Source organism: Chiloscyllium plagiosum, unplaced genomic scaffold (genome assembly GCF_037043375.1).
Source record: "Chiloscyllium plagiosum isolate Xiang-an unplaced genomic scaffold, Cpla_swu_hap1 HiC_scaffold_7, whole genome shotgun sequence".
NCBI lineage: Eukaryota > Metazoa > Chordata > Chondrichthyes > Orectolobiformes > Hemiscylliidae > Chiloscyllium > Chiloscyllium plagiosum.
In genome coordinates this window covers 87,792,282-87,815,520 of record NW_028270145.1, presented here as the reverse complement: position 1 = coordinate 87,815,520, position 23,239 = coordinate 87,792,282, and the positions used below count along the sequence as shown (strand labels likewise).

Sequence of the window (23,239 nt, the reverse complement as noted above, 5' to 3'; positions counted from 1 at the left end):
CTGGCTTCCCCTGGCGCTGCACCGGTACCCAGGCTTCCCTGGTGCTGCACCGATACTCGGGCTTCCCCTGGCGCTGCACCGGTACTCGGGCTTCCCCTGGCGCTGCACCGGTACTCGGGCTTCCCCTGGCGCTGCACCGGTACCCAGGCTTCCCTGGTGCTGCACCGATACTCGGGTTTCCCCCTGGCGCTGCACCATTACTCTGGCTGCCCCTGATGCTGCCTCGGTGCTTGGGTTTCCCTTTGTGCTGCACCAGTACTCAGGTTTTCCCTCACCTTGCCAGTAATCGGGTTTCCTCTCGCTTCGCCGGTACTCTGGTTTCCCCTGGCGCTGCACTGGTACCCGGGCTTCCCTTCACACTGCGCCAGTACGCGTGCTTCCGCTGGCGCTGCACCAGTACTCAGGTTTCCCCTCACCTTGCCAATACTCTGGTTTCTCCTCAAGCTGCTCCAGTACTCGGGCTTCCCCTGGCGCTGCACCGGTATTTGGGCTTCTCTTCACACTGCATGAGTACTCGGGTTTCCCCTCATGCTGTGCCAGTACTCGAGTTTCCCTTCGTGCTGCACGGTACTCTGGTTTCCCCACACAATGCACAGGTACTCTGGTTTCCCCTCGCGCTACACTGGTACTCAAGTTTCCACACGCAACACTCCAGTACACTGGTTTCCCCACGCGCTGCTCCAGGAACGCTGAAAAGAAAGAAACAAAAAAGAAAAGAAACAAAAACAACAAGCAGAGCAAAGGAGCTTCAGCTGGAGCGTCCTATCCTGCCACCATCTTGCCAGAAGGCAAGAGTTACCCAAAGGTTTCTAAAATGGGTCAAATTTTGCCTGCATAAAATCCAATTTGATTTTTTTAAAGTAGTATTTGGCTCAATGAAATTAAATGTAAAAGTTTGTGTTGTTTTTTGTTTCTTCTGAGATCCCTCTGCATGTTGATGTTACTAAGGATTCTGCTCTTTGCAGTATACTTCCTTCCTGCATTAGATTTTCCCAAATGCATTACCTTGCATTTGACTGAATTAAACTCCATCTGTGCTACTTCTTCAAACAAGTTTCTAGCCTATCTGCATCCTTCTCTGTCCTCTGCCTATCCTCCTTACTATTTGCTACTCTCCCAATCTTTGTGCTGTCTGCGAATTTACTAATCATACAACTTACATTCTCCTTCAAATCATTTATATGTAATACAAGCAACAGGCATCCCAGCACAGTTCCCTGCGGAACACCTCTGATCACAGTCATAACATACCCTTCCACCGCTACTCTCTGTTTTGGTATATAAGCCACTTCTGTATCCATCTCACTAGCAATATCACAGATCCCATGTGATGTACCTTTTGTATCAATCATCCATGAAGGACCTTGTCAAAGACCTGCTAAAGTCCATTTAGACAACATCTACCTCTCTGTCCTCATCAATCATCATTTTCTGTAATTGTTGAGGGTTACTGTTCATAACAATTAGAACAGAAATATACCAAACTTTTGGTACCATCTTATTATTTGCATGTTTTCTTTTTTATCAAATAACTCTAGTAATAATTAAGTTCTGATTTTAACTCTGGTAGGAGGTGATTAGGTAGGTTTCAAGCAGGCCAAGGGGTCTTGCAAGTTTCAGAGTTTAGAAATTTTAATTGCTGGACCTTGTTAGCTGGTCAGAAGGGAGAATGGCAATTTCAAGGGTGAGGTGACTGAGTACCAAAGAAATTGTCCCTGAAATGCAAAATCAGTCAATTACTGATTCAAAGGTGTCACTGGACCCACAATGTTAACTTTGCTTTCTCTCCACAGATGCTGCCAGACTTACTGTATTATCCCAGCAATTTCTGTTTTGTTTCTGATTTCCATCATCTGCTACTCTTTATTTTCTTTAAATTTAGCATTGTCCTTTACTGTATTTAAGGAGAATCTTGTGTTTAAAGCATTGTGAAGTTAGGAACCTTACTTGCAGGCTCATTACCCATTAACATGAGTAGGCACTTTGTATTGTAGGCATTAATGAAAGGAATGCATCTGATGAAAGGATTTTGAACATTTATAGAATATAGCGATTCCACTTTTAAAATTTTGGTTTTGTTTGAACTTTAATTTGTCCCACATGAAATGCACTGTAAACAACCCTTTGAAAGAATTGTAAGCTTCACTATTCAGTGAAAACTATTTCTTTATTTTAAATTTTAGTAAATTTCCATTACTTGACCAGATTACTAGAAGACAGACTGTACACAGCATGCTTAGACTCTTTCAGAAACATTAGTCTTGCTATCCTTAGTTTGATTCGTTCAGTTGGCTGGATAGCTGTTTTGTAATGCAGTGCGATGCTAACAACATAGGTTCAATTCCAAAACAGGCTGATGTTGCCATGAGGTTGTCCTTTACCTCTCCTCTTGACTGAGGCAGGATGACCCTCAGATTAAAGCCCCTCCAATTTTCTCACTCTAATGGTGCTGTAGGACTGTGGTGACTTTACATTTATTTGCGTAATAGCTCTAGAAAGGCACTCTGTGAATTTTAATTATTAATTTTCAATTCTATTTTGATTTGCCCATATGAGGTTACAGGTTTAATTTTGGACTTAAGAAATGTCAGTTATAAAGGCAATAATGGTAGGAGGAATTTTGAAATGTCATAAAAGTTTGTTGAATTTCATATTTGTGTTCAATGACTGCATTTGCTACAGTACAAATTGTTGAATGGGAGGTGATAACCAAGTGGTATTATTGCTAGACTATTAATCCAGAGACCTAAGTAATGTTTTGGGGAAGTGAAATTATGGCAGATTATAGAATTTGAATTCAATGTAAATCTGGATTTAAGAGTTTAATGATGACCATTGACAATGTTGGGAAAAACCAACATCCTGTTCATTGATGCCCTTTCAGGAAGGAAACTGTAATCCTCACCTGGTTGGCCGACATGTAACTCCAGTCCCTCAGGAATGAGGTTGATTCTTAGATACTCTATGGGCAATTAGAGATGGCAATAAGTGCTGGCCAGCCAGTGATGACCACCTCCTGTGAATAATTTTTATAAAGCATGTTCTATACATTATTGTTTCAAAACGTATGTCACAAGAGTGTAATGCTAAAGGGTGATACAAAAAGTGCTTCAACTGAGCATCACATTGACATCAAGATAGATTGCTTGATTAGGGGTTTACATCAGGATTTGAAAATTGGTTTCCTGTCATAAACATGCTCTTGATTGAGAAAATTGATTTTGGTGAATCTGGTGATTTTGCTGATCAGGTAGAAATTTTTGAAGGCATTAATACATGGTTCCCAGTGAATTGGTTGCATTATACAAAATAAAATCCTTATTATATTGTTTTATATTTAGCCATTTGCATGGCTGTACAAATTGAGGTGAATGCTTAGTAAGTTATGATATAAACAAGAAACAAACTGCTTCAGAAATAATTTTAACTGTTTTTGTTTTGCTGAGAAATATATAGTGAGTAATAGGATTTTAATTAGTGACCTGATCTAGAAACATCGGATTAAAATTTGAACAGTTTATGAACTTCATCCAAATTTTGCAATGCATTAAGCTCTTGATGTTTGTGTATGGAATGAGCTGCCACAGGAAATGGTAGAAACTAGTACAGTTGCAATATTTAAGCAGCGTTTGGATGGGTATATGAATAGGACTAGATTGGGTTGGGATATCTGGTCACCATGGACGAGTTGGACCGAAGGGTCTGTTTCCATGCTGCACATCTCTCTGACTGTATGAACAATTTCTGCTTTTTTTAATGCAGTACAGTCCTCCATGTATTTTCTGAATCAAAGCATTTATTTTGGAGCTCATATGTGCCATCACCACAGGCAGTTTTTCTTTCTAAAATTATGGCCATTAGGGCTCAGCATCATGTGACAGGAAGAGCGTAGCTTTACAAGATTATATCACTGACAAGGGAATTCTACTGGGAAATAATATTTGTGGTCCATTTGAAAGACAGGAAGAACGTTTTAGTGAGAAATATTGGACTGCCTTTCATGAGGTTATGTCTTTCCTTTATATGTAGCATATTGGATAATAGATGGCTGGCAGTCCATTACAAGGCAGCAATTCAATCAGGTGAATCTCAAAACATCATAAGCTGTATGATTGAAATACTATCTTCAACTAATTGCTACATATTATTTGTTATTTGTGATTTATTGTGTATAGATTAATCCTTGACTGTTCTTTATTCCTATATGGAGTAGTGACAGTGCAGACTATGATACAAATGGAAATTTAACAGAAATGTCAAGAAAGTGAGGAAACTAGAGGTTTCATATTGATACTACTCGCACAAATTTATTCTGAGTTGAAAGTTAAGTAAAACTAAGAAGCAGTATCTTATCCTTTATCCTAAAAGAGCAATGCCTGTTTTTACTACATCTAATTTGTTTGCAACTTGAAGAATAAGAATAGCCATTCTTTTTATACCAGTCTTCCATATTGGATATGTTCTTGATATCATCGACAGAGAGATTTGAAAAGCAATAATCTTTAAAGATAATTTCTCACATCAGAGCTTTAATGTGACCTTTCATGTACACTAATAATGGTCCCTCTATAGAAATCATCAATAAGTTTGACATGTTTCTGATTTCATCCACATTTGTCAAGAAATTGCAACAGTTGTCTCAATTGCTTTTGTTGCTGAGTTTATCATTAAGATGTCAAAAGCCTGGTATGAAAGTTCAGCTCTGGGTCCTGACAACATAGGATGAATATTCACGTTGATGGTCATTTCTATGACATTGACCCTTAGCAGACACTGATAGTTAGCAGGGATACTTCTTAAAATTTTCATGAACAGGATGTGGGCATTCCTGGCTAAAGCAGCATTTATCCAGTCCTACTTGTGCAGAGGACAGTTAAGAGTCAAACATATCGTTTTGAGTCTGGACTCTCATATAGGCCAGACCAAGTAAGGATAGAAACTTCCTTTCCTAAAAGGCATTAATGAACCTTGAACAATGATGTTCAGAACTATAGCCATAGCAGTCTCAATGCGAGCAGATAATCTGTGGGAAATGTCAGGAAGATAACACACATTTAATTGAAGCATTTCCTCAGCCCTTGCATCCATCCCAGGGAAGCCTTTGCTCTGTCTCAGTGTGATATGGACCCTTCCCAAGAGGAGGCCATTATCATGCCTATATAAGGAGTTCTGTGGTATGTGACATTTTCTAGATATATAATTCAAGTGTTACTGCTACATTAAAAGTAGAATGGTGTTTCAATGGTTAGCTGCCTTCTGGCACCAGAGACCTGGGTTTGAATCCAGCCTTGGGTGACTGTCTGTGTTGGCGTGGGTTTCCTCCCACAGCCCAAAGATACGCACATTAGGTGGATTGGCCATGTTTAATTGTCCATAGTATCTAAGGATATGTAAGTTATGTGAATTAGTCATGGGAAATGCAGGGTTACAGGGGTAGGGTGGGGTGTTGTGTCTGGGTGAGATATTCTTTGGAGGGTCACTGTGGGCTTGATAGGCCGAATGACCTGCTTCCACACTGTAGGGATTCTATGATTCTGTGATATTAATCCTATATTACAGTGTATAAACTGAAAACATTCATGAAGGAATATGTGGAGGAGATTGTACAAATGCCTGTTGTTAAAGTATCGACCATGAAACAATGGATCCAGAGGACATATGAGACAACCGTTTTGGAGACATAACATCTTAACAAACCATTGTCACCTCCACAAATTTCATCACCCTCCTCCCAGCCCTTTATGAACTACTATCCCATGACATTCAGAGTGATTGTGATAAGTAATGGGTTTTATTTATTGTGTGCCACTTCCTTCCTGGCACAAAACCATCTGCTCAAGGTTGTCTTCCGATTATTTGGGATTTAAATTTGCAACTAGAAGCTAAGACTGGCATATATTGTATACAACGTTGCTAGATCTAGTGACACAAAATATAAATCATCTTGCTGGTTGAAGATAGGAATGCAATGTGGGTGCTTCTAAATAGTAAGTCATATTTTGTACCCTATGTTAGTGACATCTTTTTCACTTTCTTTTTGCTTTTGGGATAATTCAGAAATAATCTTGGTTTTATTCTTCACAGACAGTAAGGTAGTGAAATTCAGGATAACAACATTCTCCTAAACTGTACAAGTAAATACAGTTGATTATCTACCTCTTGGATAATTATTTCTAAACAAACAAAATAGTGTTTGTACTCATATTTTATAATGTTAAGTAACTGAAAAATCACTCCTAGATATCAGTATGACATTAACCCTCTTGCTTACCTTACCACTTGCTTTAAATTAGCTATAATTTTCTGGGTATCCTTTTATATGCATTTCGGCTGTACATGAACAAGAAAGATGATTTACTTCAGGGTATGAAGTTTGGTGCTGAAACCTGCATGGGTAAGAGGCAAGGTCAACACAGAAGCAGGTCCTGTGATGTACAAAGTTCAGGTAGGCGAGGTGGCCTGAACAAGCACGTGGACCACGTGAAACCTGCAAGTGGGTCAGGAGCAAAACATAGCCGGCCCCTCAGAACAGCCAAAAGGCTGAGATGGACATGGCAGTAATTGTAGCCTTGACGCCTTTACCACCTGAAGAAAAGATGCATTTCTTCAAAAGATGCTGCAGATGCAAGAGCCAGCTTTGGTCTGGAACACTCCGCCCACATCTGAGGCTGAACTGGAGGAATTGGACAAGGTGCAAAAATGTCCCGGAGTGAGAAATACTTTTACTGCTACCACTAGGTCATGGAGGTGCCACTGTTGTACTGGAGTGGACAAAGTTAAAAATCACACAACACCAGGTTATAGTCCAATAAGTTTATTTGGAAGCACTAGCTTTTGAAGCACTTCTTCTCCCTCAGGAGGTCTACAGGTTCCAAATAAACCTGTTGGACGATAACCTGGTGTTGTGTGATTTTTAACTTTGCTGTAACTAGAGAGGATATTTCTGAAAAATCGTCCAGTGAAAATATATGGGTAGAAGTTACAAATAAGAAAAGAAAGATCACTTTTGTTGGAATTATACTATAGGCCCCCCATAAGTAAAAGAGAAATTGAGAAACAAACATGTGAGGAGATCTCAGATATATGTAAGCAGAATAAGATTGTAAAAATGGGGGATTTTAATTTTCTATATATTGACTAGGGCTACCATAGTATTATAGGTTTGAATGGTGAAGAATTTGTCAAATGTGTTCAAGAAAATTTTCTTTATCAATATGTGGGTGGTCTTTCTAGAGAAGGAACAAAACTAGACCTTTTAGGCAATAAGGCAGGGCAGGTGATTCAAGTAAAATTGGTGGAACACTTTGGGTCTAGCAATCATAATTGTAATAGTTTCAAAATGGTTATGGAAAAGGATATATCTTCCATAAAAGTTTTTTAAAAATTAATTGAAGTAAAGCAAAATATTTTATGGTATGAGACAAGAACTTACAAAAGTTGATTGGAGTAGACTGTTCACAGTTAAAAGGACATCTGATAAATGGGAGGCATTCAAGAATGTAATGATGAGAGTTCAGTGGCATTATGTTCCTGTTAGAGTGAAGGGTAAGGTTGGTAAGATTAAGGACCAATGGAAGAATAAAGATATTGTGGTTCTGGTTGTGAATAAAAGAGAGAGTGAGGACTGCAGATGATGGAGAGTTAGAGTTAAAAAGTGTGGTGCTGGAAAAGCACAGCAGGTCAGGAGCAGGAGAGTTGATATTTCGGGCATAAACCCTTCAGAATGTGAAGGGGGAAGGGGGCTGAGACATAAATTGGGGTGGGGCTGGGAGCAAGATGATAGGTGGATGCAGGTGGGATGTGGAAGGAAGATGGATAGGTCAAGAGGGTGGCGCTGAATTGGAGGGTTCTGGGAGGAGGTGGGGGGTGGGGTGATTTGGAAATTGGTGAAGTCAGTGTTGATGCTGTGTGGTTGGAGGGTCCTGAAGTGGAAGATGAGGCATTCTTCACCCAGTTGACGGGTGGATTTGCTTTGGTGGTGGACAAGGCCCAAGGCTTGTATATCCTTGGAGGAATAGGAGGGGGAGTTGAAGTGATTGGCCACAGGGTGGTGGGGTTCTTTGATGTTCCCTGAACCGCTTCAGGAGTTGGCATCCTGTCCTTCTGATGTCGAGGAGACCACATCGAGAGCAAAGGACTCAGTAGATTAGGTGAATACAAGAGAATCTTATTTTAGATATAGCCAGTTTGGTTCAATTGAATCTCCTATTCAATGTAAAGAGTGTAGGGACATTCTTAGAAAAGAAATCAGGAAGGCAAAGAGGATATATGAGTTAGCATTGGCGGACAAGGTTAAGGATAATTCAAACAGATTCAACAAATACCTTAAGGACCAGGGGGTAACTAGAAAGAGGGTAGGGCCTCATAAGGATCAAGAGGGTCGTCTTTGTGTTGAACACCAGGAGATGGGAGAGATACTAAATGAATATGTCATGTCAGTTTTTACTGTGGAGAAAGAAATGGAGTCTAGAGAATGCAGAGAAATAAACTTTGACATTTTAGGAACAGTTCACATTATATAAGAGGAAATTCAGGAGGTTTTAGAGAATATAAAGATGGATAAATCTCTGGGACCTGATCTGATGTATCCCAGAATGTTGTGGGAAGTAAGGGAGGAAATTGCGAGAGCCCTTGCAGAAATATTTCCATCAGCTATAACTATGGATGAGGTGCCTGAAGACTGGAGGGTTGCTAATGTACCTTAGTTTAAAAAAGGTTGTAAGGAGAAACTGGGAAACTATAGACCTGTGAGTCTGACTTTGGTTGTGGGTAAATTGTTGGACGTGATTATAAAAGATAAGATTTATGGACACTTAGAGAGGCAAAAGTTAATTAGGGATAGTTAGCATGGTTTTGTGCGAGGAAATTTACATCTCATAAACTTGATTGAGTTTTTTGAGGAAGTTACCAACAAGATTATTGACAGAGCAGTAGACATTGTTTATTTTGATTTTAGTAAAATCTTTGACAAGGTTCCGTATGGTAGATTAATTAGTAAAGTTAGGTCTCATGGGATCCAGGGTGAGCTTGCCAATTGATACATAATTGGCTTAACATGCAGGAGATAGAGTGTGATGTTGGAAGGAGGCCTGTCACTAATGGTATTCCACAGGGATCAGTCCTGGGTCCTCTTATGTTTGTCATTTATATAAATGATTTGGATGAAAACATATAGAAGGCACATTTGGTAAGTTTGGGGATGACACCCAAATTGGTAGCATTGCAGACAGTAAAGAAGATTTTCTAAGATTACAAAGGAATCTTAATCAAATGGTCAATGGGATGAAAAATGGTAATAGAGCTCAATCTGGATAAATGAGAGGTATTGTATTTTGGTACAACAAACAAGGATACGGCTTATACAATTAATGGCAGAGCTGTGGGTACTGTAGTAGAATAGAGGGACCAGGAGTGCAGGTACATAATTCTTTGAAGTTTGCATCAATATAGACAGTGTGGTTAAAAAGGCATTTGACACGCTTGCCTTCATTGCTCAGTCCTTTGAGTAGTGGAGTTACAAAGTCATGTTGAGGTTGTACACGACATTGGTGACGCCTCTTCTGGAATACTGTGCCCAGTTCTGGTTGCCTGTTATATGAAGGATATTATTAAGTTGGAGAGGATTCCAAATAAATTTACCAGGATGTTGCCAGGTTTGGAAGGTTTGAGGTACAAAGAAAGGCTTGGACATTTTTTCACTTGAATATAGGAGGTTGAGAGGTGACCTTATAGAAGCTTATAAATTCATGAGGGATATAGTTGGGTTAATGGTAGTTTTCTTTTTCCTTAGAATGGGGGATTTCAAGACTTGGGGCATATTTTTAAGGTGAGAAAAGAGAGATTTAAAAAATAAAGGCAAATTTTTTACGCACAGGATAGTTCGCATGTGGAATGAATTTCTTGAAGACGTGATGGATGCGGGTACAATTACAACGTTTAAAAGACATTTGGATAGGTACATGAAGAGGAAAGGTTTGGACAGATATGGGCTAGGAGCAGGCAAGTGGGACTAGTTTAAGTTGGGAGTGCGTTCAGTATGGTCTGGTTGGACCGAAGGGTCTGTTTCTGTGCTGTATGACTCTATAGCTCTATAAAAAGAACAGGTCTACGTCTCTGGAATTAGGGGGATGTAGTGATTGAAACAAGGTCAGCAAGGTGGACCTCATAGAATATGAGTTTCCTGATTGGGGCTGATAATTTGGCCCAATCAGGGTGTCCTGGCGGCAGATATAAACAGGAGTGCCAGAGGTTCTGTTCACCCTGACAGCTGGCTCTGAGGAAACTGTACCAATGTCAAGTACTATGCACATGTAAATTAAGAGTGACTTGGGGATGGTATACTGACCTCTATGTCCAGCAACTCATTGCTGTACCAGGGCGGCACGGTGGCACAGTGGTTAGCACTGCTGCCTCACAGCGCCAGAGACCTCGGTTCAATTCCCGCCTCAGGTGACTGACTGTGTGGAGTTTGCACGTTCTCCCCGTGTCTGCGTGGGTTTCCTCCCACAGTCCAAAGATGTGCAGGTCAGGTGAATTGGCCATGCTAAATTGCCTGTAGTGTTAGGTAAGGGGTAAATGTAGGGGTATGGGTGGGTTGCGCTTCGGCAGGTCGGTATGGACTTGTTGGGCCAAAGGGCCTGTTTCCACACTGTAATGTAATCTAATGTAATCTAATCTAATCTAAAAGTGACTCACATCACTCAAAGAGAACCAACTTAGACAAACATCTACTAGAATACTAGTAAGCTTAGTGAGGCAAGATAGATAAGTCTTTGATCACAAAAGTAGAGGAGCACAAGTGTTGGGAAAGAACCATCGGTTCATACTGTGTACAGGAGCAACAAGGTCTTTAGGATTCAGGATTTATGTGCACATTATTTAGCGTTTAGTATATCTCTGTTCCAGCAGCTTCTGTTCTCGGTTGATCTTCTGTATTTTAACTACTGTTGAAAAGTTACTGTTACTTGCTTATGATACCTAGATTTAGAATGGCAGGGTAACCATCCTGATCTATGTTACCATTTTTATGTTACCATTGTACAGTACACCAGTCAGTAATGGCTGACACCCTGTGTTAGCTTCCAAACAAATAAATATTGTTTAGTACTTCTATTTTTAATTTTTTTCAGTCAAGTGTCTTGTTGACCAGACATATCTGTATTAGATTTTTGTTTTTACTTCATGATATATTCCTGATGTGAATTTATCATTGCAAATCATAAGGGCCAATAATGTGACACCTACTACTTTGGAAAAGGACTGGACAGTAAATCACTAAATGTAAGAATAACAATTTGCTAACTTGAGCACAGGTGAGAATCCTTTATTGTGTACACTCTACCTTAGCCTGCCTTTACCTGTGTCATTCAGATTATTAGATTAAAGTCGCCACATTTTGAGAGGACCATAGGGCTGGTCTCTCATCGGCAGTTTAACCTAAGAGTCACCACACCTTAGAGGGGCAAGCTTGAATGGTTCGGACCTTCATGGTGACCTCAGTTGGTCCAAGAATTGAACTGATGCTATTGATGTCCCTCCACATCACAAACCAGCCATCTAGCCAACTGAGCTAACTGATGCCCTCAAGATTATTAGCGTGGGAATCTATCCTACTCCATATATTAGGCATCAGGATTCAATATTTAATGAAAAATGCTTAGGCCAAAAGGATGGTATTAATTTTGTAATACATACAGTATAAAAACAACACCATCACTTCAAAGTACTGAAACACATGAGAGAATTCCTTTCTCATTTCATTCATAGGTTCGATTTAACTATTTATTTTATTTTTCGAATTTGATAATCTTCCTTGATTATTCATACAACTAAGCCTAGACTTTCTCAGCTTTAAATAACCCCTTCAGGGTTCCAACTAAACAGTTTTGGTCTGGTATTTTCAAACTAAATCCTTACTCTAAAGTCACCTAGTTCTTAACTGTTGTGACTTATCTCCATTCTTCAGGAATTGCATTTTAACTCCAACCTGTCACTGAAAATGTAACTGAAAACAATAGCTTTCCAAGCTATGAGTTTTTCCCCAAACAAAAGAAGTACATGATCTTCTAGTAGAAAGCAAGCTAATGCTCTTCTGTGTTTACTCTGACTACCCATAAAATGCCACAAATTCAAAGCAAATTCTCATTCATCACTCCAGGGACTTTCTCATACTAGTCCAAAAGAAACCTAGAAATACTGACAAGTGAACCATTAATTTATAGTTCTTTTTATTGACTGGTTAACCTGACATGGGTAGTATGAAAATGCTGGAGTCCATTGTAAAAGATTTAATAGCAGAGTATTTGGAAAACAGATATAGGATTAGACAGAGTCAGCTTAGATTTATAAAAGTGAAATCGTGCTTGACAAATCTACTGTAATTTTTTTAAAGATGTAACTTGTAGAGTTAGTAGCAAATGGTTGTGGCTTGCATGGATATCAGAAGGCTTTCAATAAGATCCCGGATTAAAGATTAACTTGTAAAATTGAAGTGCATTGAATAGGATACTATGCTGATCTGGATGACAGACAGAACACAAACAGTAGGAATAAATGGGTCATTTTCCAATTGGCAGACAGTGACTAGTGACTGCGAGCAGAAGTGCTTTGACCCCAGCTATTCACAATGTATATATAATGGTTTAGATGTGGGAGAACTAAATGTAATATCTCCAAACTTGCAGACGATATAAAGCTTAGCTGAAGGGTGAACTGTGAGGAGGATGCAAGGATGCTTCAGTGTGATTTGAACAAATTAAGTGGGGAAATGCATGGCAGATTAAGTATAAGTGAATAAATGAGAGGTTATCCACTTTGGTAGTAAAAATAGGAAGGCAGATTATTATTTGAATGGTGGTAGTTTGGGAAAGGGGAACATGGATGTTCTTGTATGCAGATTGCTGAAAGTAAGCATGCAGATGCAGAAGCAGTGAAGAAGGCAACTGGTATGCTGACCTTCATAGCAAGAGGATTCACTACAGAAGCAGAGGTGTCCTGTTGCAATTGTCCAGAGCCCTGGTGAGACGACAACTCTAGTATTGCATGAAGTTTTGGTCTCCTTGTCTGAGGAAAGATGTTCTGGATGTGGTAGGAGTGCAACAAAGGATTACTAGATTGATTCCTGGGATGGCAGGACTAACATACAAAGAGAGACCTGGTTAGTTGGAACTATATTCACTGGAATTTACAAGAGAGGGATCTCATAGAATTTATTAAAATTCTAACAAGAATAGACAGGTAAATGCAAGAAAGACGTTCTTGATGACTGGGAGACCAGAACCAGAGGTACAGTCTAAGGATATGCAGGAGGCCATTTTGGGCTGAGTTGAGGAGAGATTTATTTTCCCAGAATGGTGAAAGTGTGGAATTCTCTATCGCAGAAAGCATTTAAGGCCAAAGCATTGAATGTTTTCAACAAGAAATTAAGCATGGTTCTTGGGGCTTAAGGTTTCAAAGAGAATGGGGAGAAGGCGGGAACAGGGTACTTTGTTGGATGATCAACTTTGATCATGATAAATGAAGTCAAGAATCACACGACGCCAGAATATAGTCCAACAGGTTTATCTGAAACTGCAAGCTTTCAGAGCCTTCACTCCTCCGAAAGCTTTGTCCATCCCAGTCCAACACCGGCACCTCCACATCATATTAAATGACAAATGACAGACTCCAAGAGCTGAATGGACTACTCCTGCTCCTATTTCCTATCTTTGTATAAATCACCTTACATACAAGGCCAATGGCAATGGTAATCAATCTGAAGAGACCCTATTTCAAGTGGAATGTTTGTCAACTATCAAATCATATATATTAGGTTTTGCTGTTTTAGTTGTCAATGTGGTGATCTGAACATGATTGCATTTAAGGTGTTCAGTGTCTGAAATGAGGAGAGATCTTTAGAGATGACAAATTTAAACCAAGGTAACTAATGTATTATTTTGTCACACTATCCCAAAACCAACATTAGATCCATTGTTGTCAAACTGTGATACTTTCTGTGTTCAAATCTGACTATTAGAAACCATTTTAAATATAAGCCCCGCATTCAAGAAAAAAGTGTAAATTTTTCACTCTATCATTTGGACTAGATTTAGATGAAAAAGCCTGCCACCCATGACTCCTCCCCAAACCACAAATATCAGTAGGGTCAGGGGTGGAGGCTGTGAGTGGGCTCATTTGAAAAGAGCAGTGTGTTAACATTACGCACGGGGATCCAAGATGGCGGCATCCTGATAGGATCACGTTTGCAAGGCTCCGCACTGCAACACCGACCTGACAGAGCCAGAACCCATCCAAAACACTTTACTATGTGTAAAAACACAGTAAAGGAGCTGGAAACCTGAAAAATCTTACTTACCTTTGTCCTTGCAGCTGGAGAATGCCGAAGAAAGGAAGAAGCTCGCCCAAGGCCGGGGCCGCAGCCTAGCCCTCTGAGGCAGCGGGCTTGCTTACTCACCAGACCCTGTTTGAGGAGCTGATCAAATCTCATGAGGTCCCAGGGAGGCAGATCCAGGAAAAACATTGAAGAGAAGATGACTCCTGAATCTGCTATGCTGCAAGACCTGGGAAAAGAACCGATGAGCTTGAGCTCTGGGCTGAAGGGTAGAGGCATAGACTGACTCCTCCAAGAACCGGATTGAAGCCCTGGAAACACAGGTCCAGGGTCTATTGGATCTGGTAGACAATCTCGAAAACGGCAGCAGAAGAAAGAACCTGCTCATTGTTGGCACACTGGAGGGGACAGAAGGTAAACGTCCAGTGGATTTCTTCGAGAAGTGGTTCCCGGGGTCCCTTGGTTTGGAGAAAAGAGCCTACCGGATCGCGGCACAAAAGGCAGGTGCAGGTTAGCACTGACGCCCTGTCCTGGTAAGATTCCATCATTATAAAGACAAGCAGAGGGTCATGAAAGCCTCTAAAACCCAGGGGAGAGACCCGATGGCGTTGGTATGTTGCGACTCCAGGGTAATGTTTTTTTCAAGAACTCTTGGTGGCAGTGGTCCAGAAAAGAAAGTCCTATGATGGCGTCAAAAGGAGATTGAGAGAGCTTGGGATCCAGTATGCCTTAAGATATCCAGCAGTGCTTTGGATCAATCATAATGGATTCATACTTTTGTTCGACTCGTCAGAGAAAACAAAGAACTTTGTGGCCACTTTGACATAAGTCGAACGGCCGAATAGACATAGAGGACAGAACTGTTCGGGTTTGCTCTTCTTTAAAAAGGACTTGGTGGAGTCTCCTTTCTTATAATCAGTTGCGTGAAATGATGTCTGGGATGGATAGAGTATTTATTTTTAATTTCTAAGTTATGTTAAGGGATGGGTGATATATTTATTTTTAGTTTACTTGTCTATAGTATTAGATATTAGATTAGATTATTTACAGTGTGGAAACAGGCCCTTCGGCCCAACAAGTCCACACCGACCCGCCGAAGCGCAACCCACCCAGACCCATTCCCCTACATTTCACCCCTTCACCTAACACTATGGGCAATTTAGCATGGCCAATTCACCTAACCTTTACATTTTTTGGACTGTGGGAGGAAACCGGAGCACCCGGAGGAAACCCACGCAGACACAGGGAGAATGTGCAAACTCCACACAGTCAGTCGCCTGAGGCGGGAATTGAACCCGGGTCTCTGGCACTGTGAGGCAACAGTGCTAACCACTGTGCCACCGTGCTGCCCACAAAATAACTTTGCTCTTGGGATTTTTCTTTTCTCTCTACCAGGTGGTCGGTGGATGTGGTGCAATCCTTGCTGGTAGCAGCTGAGAGGGCAGTTGGGATGGTTAGTAGGGTTGTAGGATGTCTTGGTAACCCTTTGAAAGGGGGGGGGGGTAAATTCCTCCAATCAGTGCCTTTGATGATTTTTGTTTGTTTTTCTGTTTTTGCTGTATATAGTTTTTATGAGTTTTGTAGATCTGTTAGATGTAGTTTTTTTTTAGTCTTGTGTGGGTTTTGTGGATTCTTTTGCATTAAATCTCAGTGATCCATAGTTTAGGTTCCTCCTCTCTGGAGTCTAGGTGGTGCTGTGGAAGGTTATAGCTAAGGATGTGTTTAAGTGGTGCGCTTGGAATATTAAGGGGAGTCATTTGCCTGTCAAGAGGAAGAAGGTACTTTCCAGCCTTAAAAGGGAGAGAGTGGATGTGCTTTATTACAAGAACCACACTTGGGTGATGCAGAGCATTTGAAGTTGCAACAAAAAGGGTATGACAGTTTATTTCTCATCTTTCAATGAGAGGAGTAGAGGGTTGGCCATTTTGGTTGGAAAGAATCTCCCATTTAAGTTATTAGAGTGCATGAAAGATACTCATGGGAGATTTGTAATCCTTAAAGCTTTGTTACATAGGGAAAAATATGGGATATTAAATGCTTACTGTCCCCTGGCCCACCACCTTAAATTCTTGACAAATGCACTTTCTAGACTGGTTAACCTTGCATCTCAACATATTATCGTAGGAGGGGATTTCAGCTGTCTCATAGATCCTACGGTAGACAGATTGCCCAACGGCCCACCGATATCTTCTTTGCGATCTAAACAATTACGGGATTTGTGTGCTGAATTGGGGTTGATAGATGTTTGGAAGCTCCTTCACCCTATTAGCAGGAACTTCACGTTCTTCTCAAACCCACATAAATGCCATACCAGGATTGATCTTTCTCTGACCCCCGCAGCACATCTGGGTTCGGTTGCGTCATGTACAATTGGCAATATCACTATTTCCGATCACAGTTGAAAATGTGTTGCTGGAAAAGCGCAGCAGGTCAGACAGCATCCAAGGAACAGGAGAATCGACGTATGCCCGAAACGTCGATTCTCCTGTTCCTTGAATGCTGCCTGACCTGTTGCGCTTTTCCAGCAACACATTTTCAGCTCTGATCTCCAGCATCTGCAGTCCTCACTGTCTCCTCCTATTTCCGATCACTCCCCAGTGTATTTAATGGTTGAGAGTAAGGGTACAGTGGTAGGCTCGAGGCACTAGTGACTGACTGGACCCCTTCATCCTTAAGGATAGCAAGTTTATTGAATTCTTTTTTTTAAATGACTTCAAGCTTTCTTAGATATTAATTCAGGCTCGACCTTTAGCCCATCCATTCTTTGGGAAATAGCTAAAGCCAATGCTAGGGGTGAATTTATTATTCACCCAATAAGAAGCAACAGACTGGTGAGCAGCAACACTTGATCGCGATGCATCTGAAAGTAGCTGAAAAGGCATACTTTGACAGGCCCTCACTAGTTAAACTGCAGAGGATCACGGTGCTCTGGTCTACACTGAACTCCAGGTTCTCACGGACAGCCAAGAGGGAGCTTACATTTGCATGTCAAAGGCTGTTTGAGCATGGGGATAAGCCAGGCAAGTACCTAGCATATCTTGCTAGGAAAAGGAGTGCCCCCCCAAGCCGTAATGGAAGACAGTGGAAATTTGACTTGCAATTCTAAAAGGATTAATGCAGCATTCTGGAAATTTTACGCTGAATTATACCATTCTGAAAGCTGTGAGAGTGGGTGGGCTAGGATGGAGTCCTTTATTAAGAATTTGGGCCTTCCAGCAGTGACGCCTGAACAAGAGTTGTCAGAGCAAAAGGTGCAGGAGGCTGTCAGACAGCTCCAGAATAGGAAGGCTCCTGGTCCTGACAGGCTCCCCAGTGAGATCTATAAAGAATTTGTAGGTATATTGTCAGAGCCGATGCTTAGTATGTTTAACGACTCACATAGTCGTGGCCTCCTCCCACCATCTCTAAGAGAGGCGAACATCTCTCTCTCATCTCTCTCATTTTTAAAAAAAAGGGCAGGCCCCAGAGGATTGTGCTTCCGATAGACTCATTTCACTTCTGAATGTTGACTTCAAAATTCTATCCATGACTCTGGCATTAAGGCTAGAAACGATTTGAAACGATACTTGTTGGGAAGATGGTGTTATGAGGTAGCGCAATTAGGTTCAAACTTTCTATGGAACACCTCCAAGTTCCACCATTGATGAAGCTGTAAAAAACTTTTTAAAGGCTGAAGAATCGTCACAATGGATAATGTCAGGAGGTAACTTAACATCATCCAAGTATGTCAACAGCAATCGATACAGGGATTGGTGATCTCCTTAGATGCGGAAAGGTCATTTGACAGGGTCGGGTGGCCATATCTTTTTCATGCTTACAAGCGGTTTGACCTGGGAGAGACTTTCATTAAGTGAGTGGAAGTTTTGTATAGTGATCCTCTTGCTGTGGTCCTCGCCAATGGTGTATGGTCAAGCAATTTTAATATTTGTAGGGCCAGTCGACAGGGCTGTCCCTTGTTACCACTGCTTTTCACATTGGTGATCAAACGGCTGGCAAAGGCAATATGCAGGGATCCCAATATAATAACTCCAGAAGTGGGGACGAAGTCACATAAGATCTCACTGCATGCGGATGATGTTCTTATTGTCTTATCAAAACCCAACAGTTTCAGTGCCACATCTGATACAATGCATCAATCTGTTTGGTGGCTTCTCGGGTTATAAGATCAATTTTGCAAAGTCAGAGGCCATGCCCATGGGTTGTCTCCTGAAAGTGCCTGATCCTGAGGGCGGATCTCAGTGCCCCTTTAGATGGTCGCAGGAGGGCTTTCTCTACTTAGGTATATTTATTACTCCCATTTTTGATCAGCTATTTAAAGCCAGTTTTGCCCATTTATTTGACAGAATCAAGCAGGACCTTTGTAGATGGGAGGTGCTTCTGATCTCTTGAACGTTGAGATCGCTTGTGAAATATGGGAGGATATCTGGGAAAATGCAAGAAAAATCTCGATTTGCAGCAGGACACACAACGTGCAATTGAAGATTCTCCTCAGGGTCCATCTGGCCCCTGACTGCCTTGCTAAATTTAAAGCGGGAGCATCTTCAATGTGTCCTAAATGAAAAGTGAGCATGGGCACGCTTACTCATTGTCTTTGGTCCTGCCACAGACTGCGGGCATACTGGAGTGTTGTGGTAAGTGAAATAGAGAAGGCCTTGGGGACGGAGGTGGAGATGGACCTGGTATCTCCTCTTCTTGGCTTTATTCATTCTCTTTCATTAGATGCACAGAAGAAAAGCCTTTTCAGCATCCTCACTTTTTGTGCCAGGAAGAATTTTCTATTAGGGTGGGACAATCCCCCGGGGTTGGCTGGTTGGCGTAAGCTAGTCATGGAGCACACCCCTTGGACTGTCTGATGAGTTTGGTGCACCATAAAACTGAGAATTTCTATAAGACATGGAGGCCCTTTTTGAACTATCTGGGTACAGGTTTGTCCGCCATACTAATAAGAGCCTTTATATAGCCATGGCAATTCTATGTAATGTGTTTGGTGTCCAGAGGGGAGGAACTACGAACATATGAATATGTATAAACTTATGCGCTTGATGATCGAGGGCTATTGATTTGCTTTGCTGAGCTGTGTTATGGTTGTTATCATTATTATCATTAAGATTTTCCTTTTTTGCTTAGTTATTAGTATTTATTTATGTAATTAGCAGTTTTTTAAAAAATTGGTTTGAATTGTTTGGTTTTGTATTTGTAATATTCAAAAGAAAAAAGTTTCTTTTTAATAAAAATACATTTTAAAAAAATTATGTGCAATCCTATCTATTGAAAAGAGCCTAAAGTTTTTGATTTGATGGCATTGTTAACTTGATTTTTCCCAATCTTTTACAGCAGTGATTTAAGATAAATTTTATCTATCTGCTGTTAAGATGTAAGCGGCATGTGAAATGTTACAAAATAAATCAAAACTAATTCTCCATTGGTAGCTATTTGGACTATCTACTTATCAAATTTGGTAGCTCATGTAACCTTTTTATATCCAAAGACTATTCAGTCATGCTGTTCTCCTTGGCAGTACATCTGAGCACTGTAATGAACTCCACATGGTAAACACATGAACTAGTTCAGCTTAAGTTTAATTACTGCAATAGCAGAATTATGCTTCAACTTTTGCTCTGAACCCCATGTCTTCCATATGAGTGAACATGTAGCCAAATGGGCTTCTAAATTTTAGAATGTTATTGTCTTGAGATTACTGTCATAATGAAAATGTTAACAGCTGATAAAGGCCTTTGATGAAGTAAATAAAAAGAAAAAAAGAAAACTCCACATTTATAGGACTTTTCAGGACCACCAGATGTCTCAAAGCATTATATGGCTAATGAAGTACCTTTCAAGTGTAGTCACTGTTGAAATGTGGGAAAGCAGTTCAATTTGCATACAACAAACTGCATTGTGATAATGACTGGATAGTTTTTTTGTGTGATGTTGATTGAAGGATAAATGTTGGCTAGCAGAACAGAGATTACACCCTCCCTTGCTCTTCTTTAATGGGATCTTTAAACTCCACCTGAGCAGGCAAATGCCTTGGTTTAACACCTTATCAATGGAAATTACAACAGTCCCTGGTGCTGCACTGGAGTATCATTATTTTTAAAGGAAAGTACAAATAGTAGTCTTATCTACTGCAATTCTGGGACTCCTGGTTCCGTCCACATTTGCTCCTATCTCCTTATTTAAAAGCCTGACAAACTGTCATCACTTGCCCTTTTGCATTCTCCTTCTTAACCATCTGTTTTTCCCTTTTCTCCAATTCAGTGTTCCTTCTGTTCCAAATGTGAAGTGCTTTGAGGTATCTTGATGTACACAAACAACATTGTAGGAGTAAAGTTGTTATAATAAATAGGTCATTACATATAGAAGCTAGACCTGTTAAATCACAAGTTATTGCTTATGATAAAATAACTTAAATTGAAACTTTCACATTCCTGGACATTCAAAAGTACTTCACGGTGAATAAGGTACTTTTGAAGTACTTTCATTATGTGGAGAAGTACTGCCACCGGAGATGCACCAGTTAAATTGTTGCAATGATGGTCGAGGGATAAACAATAGCCAGAACACCAAAATGACTACCCTATTTTTCTTTGACTGTTGCCATAGTATAGTTTATGTCTCCTTTAGAAAGCCAGATGGGGCCTCATCTAAAACACTATACATTTCACAATGCATTCCTCCTTGAAGTGTCAGCATAGATTATCTGCTTTAGCCTCAGGAGTGGAATCCACACATTTCTGATTAGCATGAATGTTACCACTGAACTAAGTCTGACACTTTCAAACCTTGATTGGTCTATTGTAATTGGGGCTGGCACTCAGAGATGCCTTCACAATCATGGACAGTGTACAAATAAGGTTAACAACCAAAATGGGGGATTATTGATGTGAGGAAAGGTTAAAAAAAAGTGCTCAACAGTGAGTTCTTCATTTTCTTTGTGCGAATATAGATTTTGAAGTATTTTAAAATGAGTTAGAAAAGAATTATGGAAATTGATTTAGAACCAGTGAAGGTTGATAAACAATGGAATGACATCACCTAGCCATTCCTGATGAAGAGACAAATGTTGTATCTCTTGCATTTGCATGAAAGAGGGCTTGGAAAAGAGAGAGAGGACATTTTTGCTTGGTAAAGAGAGAGTGGACATAGATAGCTCCTCTTCTCATTTAAAATTGGGCCACAGAATCTTTTATATTCATCTTCAAGGCTGTGCAGAGATTCAGCCTATTGTCTCCACAAGATGACACTTCTAGTAGTGCAGTACTCCCTCACTGCTGCATTGGAGTGTCAGCTTTGATATTTATGCTCAAGTCCTGGAGTAGGATTTTTTTGTTGACTTGAGCACACAAACTTGTGCCTCAGAGCAAAGTGCTGCCAACTTAGTCAAGGTTGACAATTGTTCAGAAATTTTAAAAGCAGCAAAGAGAGTCAATGTTCACGGCATTATTTGAATAACATGCCTTTTTCAAACAAATCATGTGCCACAAGATCATATTCAGTTTGTTTTTTTAACTCAGGAGGTGTCTGTGTTTTCTTCTGTCCCTAAATGTTTAGTGCAACCTCAAATGAATAAAAGGGTTGCCAGATTATCCCACCCACCACTGAGAAAAGATGGCGAATAAAAAGAATCTCTTTATTTGTAAGCTTCCAGTTTCAGCTGTCCGGATCCAGGTGGAAATGCACAGTCACATCTCCATTGTCACTGCCTCTGCTGTTCCAATGCAAACTTGCCATTGAGAAGCAATCTGTTGTAAAATCTTCTTTACCTCTATTTTACCTCATGAATAGCCACAAGGCACAAAACATGAACCTAACGCTATAAATGACCCGTGTACAATGAATGGTTTAGCTTCTTGAAGAACCACGGATGAAGACGAGCAGAAGTTATAATCTGAGCTCCTCTCTCTAACTAGAGCAATACAGCAGTATTTTGTGTTTTTGTGTAGATATTTCCTTTTCTTTAAAACTTTATTCCTAAAACATCAGTGTTGTTACCCGGCTGTAGAACTAAGAAAATTTTTACCAAAGGCTTTTATACAACTGCAGTCAGTACCATTATGCTTACACCAACAGGAATTCATTTTGTAGGGTAGAGTAAATCCATTGTTTTCCTTTCCTAAATTGACGTACAATATTACCAATAGGCAATAAAAAAACAAACAAACTGCAGATGCTGTAATCAGAAGCATATTCAAATTGCTGGAAAAGCTCAGCAGGTCTGGCAGATCTGTGGAGACAAATCAGAGTTAATATTTCGGATCAAGTAGCCCTTCGTCACATGGGAAGGGTCGCTCGACCTGAAACTTTAACCCTGATTTCTCTCCACAGATTCTGCCAGACCTGCTGAGCTTTTCCAGTAACTTTGATTATTTCCAATAAGCTACTGTTTTGAACAGAGCCTAGGTTAGTGTTTCTGGAAAAGCACAGCAGGTCAGGCAGAATCTGAGGAACAGGAAAATTCATTCCTGAAGAAGGGCTTTTTCCCAAAACGTCGATTTTCCTGCTCCTCAGATGCTGCCTGACCTGCTGTGCTTTTCCAGCACCACTCTAATCTAGGCTCTGATTTCCAGCATCTGCAGACCTCACTTTTGGAGGTAAAAACAATGACTGCAGATGCTGGAAACCAGATTCTGGATTAGTGGTGCTGGAAGAGCACAGCAATTCAGGCAGCATCCAAGGAGCTTCGAAATCGACATTTCAGGCAAAAGCCCTTCATCAGGAATAAAGTACTACCTTTATTCCTGATGAAGGGCTTTTGCCCGAAACGTCGATTTCGAAGCTCCTTGGATGCTGCCTGAACTCCAGTCCTCAATTTTGCCTACTGTTTTGAACAGTTCTGGCAAAATTAGCCAAAACTTGGGTCACATCCTCAGAATCTGTGCACGAAACAGAGCAGACGTGCTGTTTCGC

The 23,239-nt window shown here is 40.6% G+C and overlaps 1 protein-coding gene across 11 annotated transcripts in view; it reads left to right on the top strand.

Annotated features, from left to right (window-relative positions):
• The window catches only part of qtman (queuosine-tRNA mannosyltransferase), a 379,156-nt gene that overhangs the window by 336,346 nt on the left and 19,571 nt on the right, over positions 1-23,239 (top strand). Inside the window, exon 10 of one of the 11 annotated variants that reach the window (XM_043694108.2) lies at positions 14,368-16,747. The exons of the other annotated variants lie outside the window; for them this stretch is intronic. Coding sequence (XP_043550043.1) covers positions 14,368-14,430 — 63 coding nt within the window. The 3' untranslated portion in view covers positions 14,431-16,747. Of the gene's footprint in view, positions 1-14,367; positions 16,748-23,239 lie in introns of those variants that run through there. 11 annotated transcript variants of the gene reach the window in all.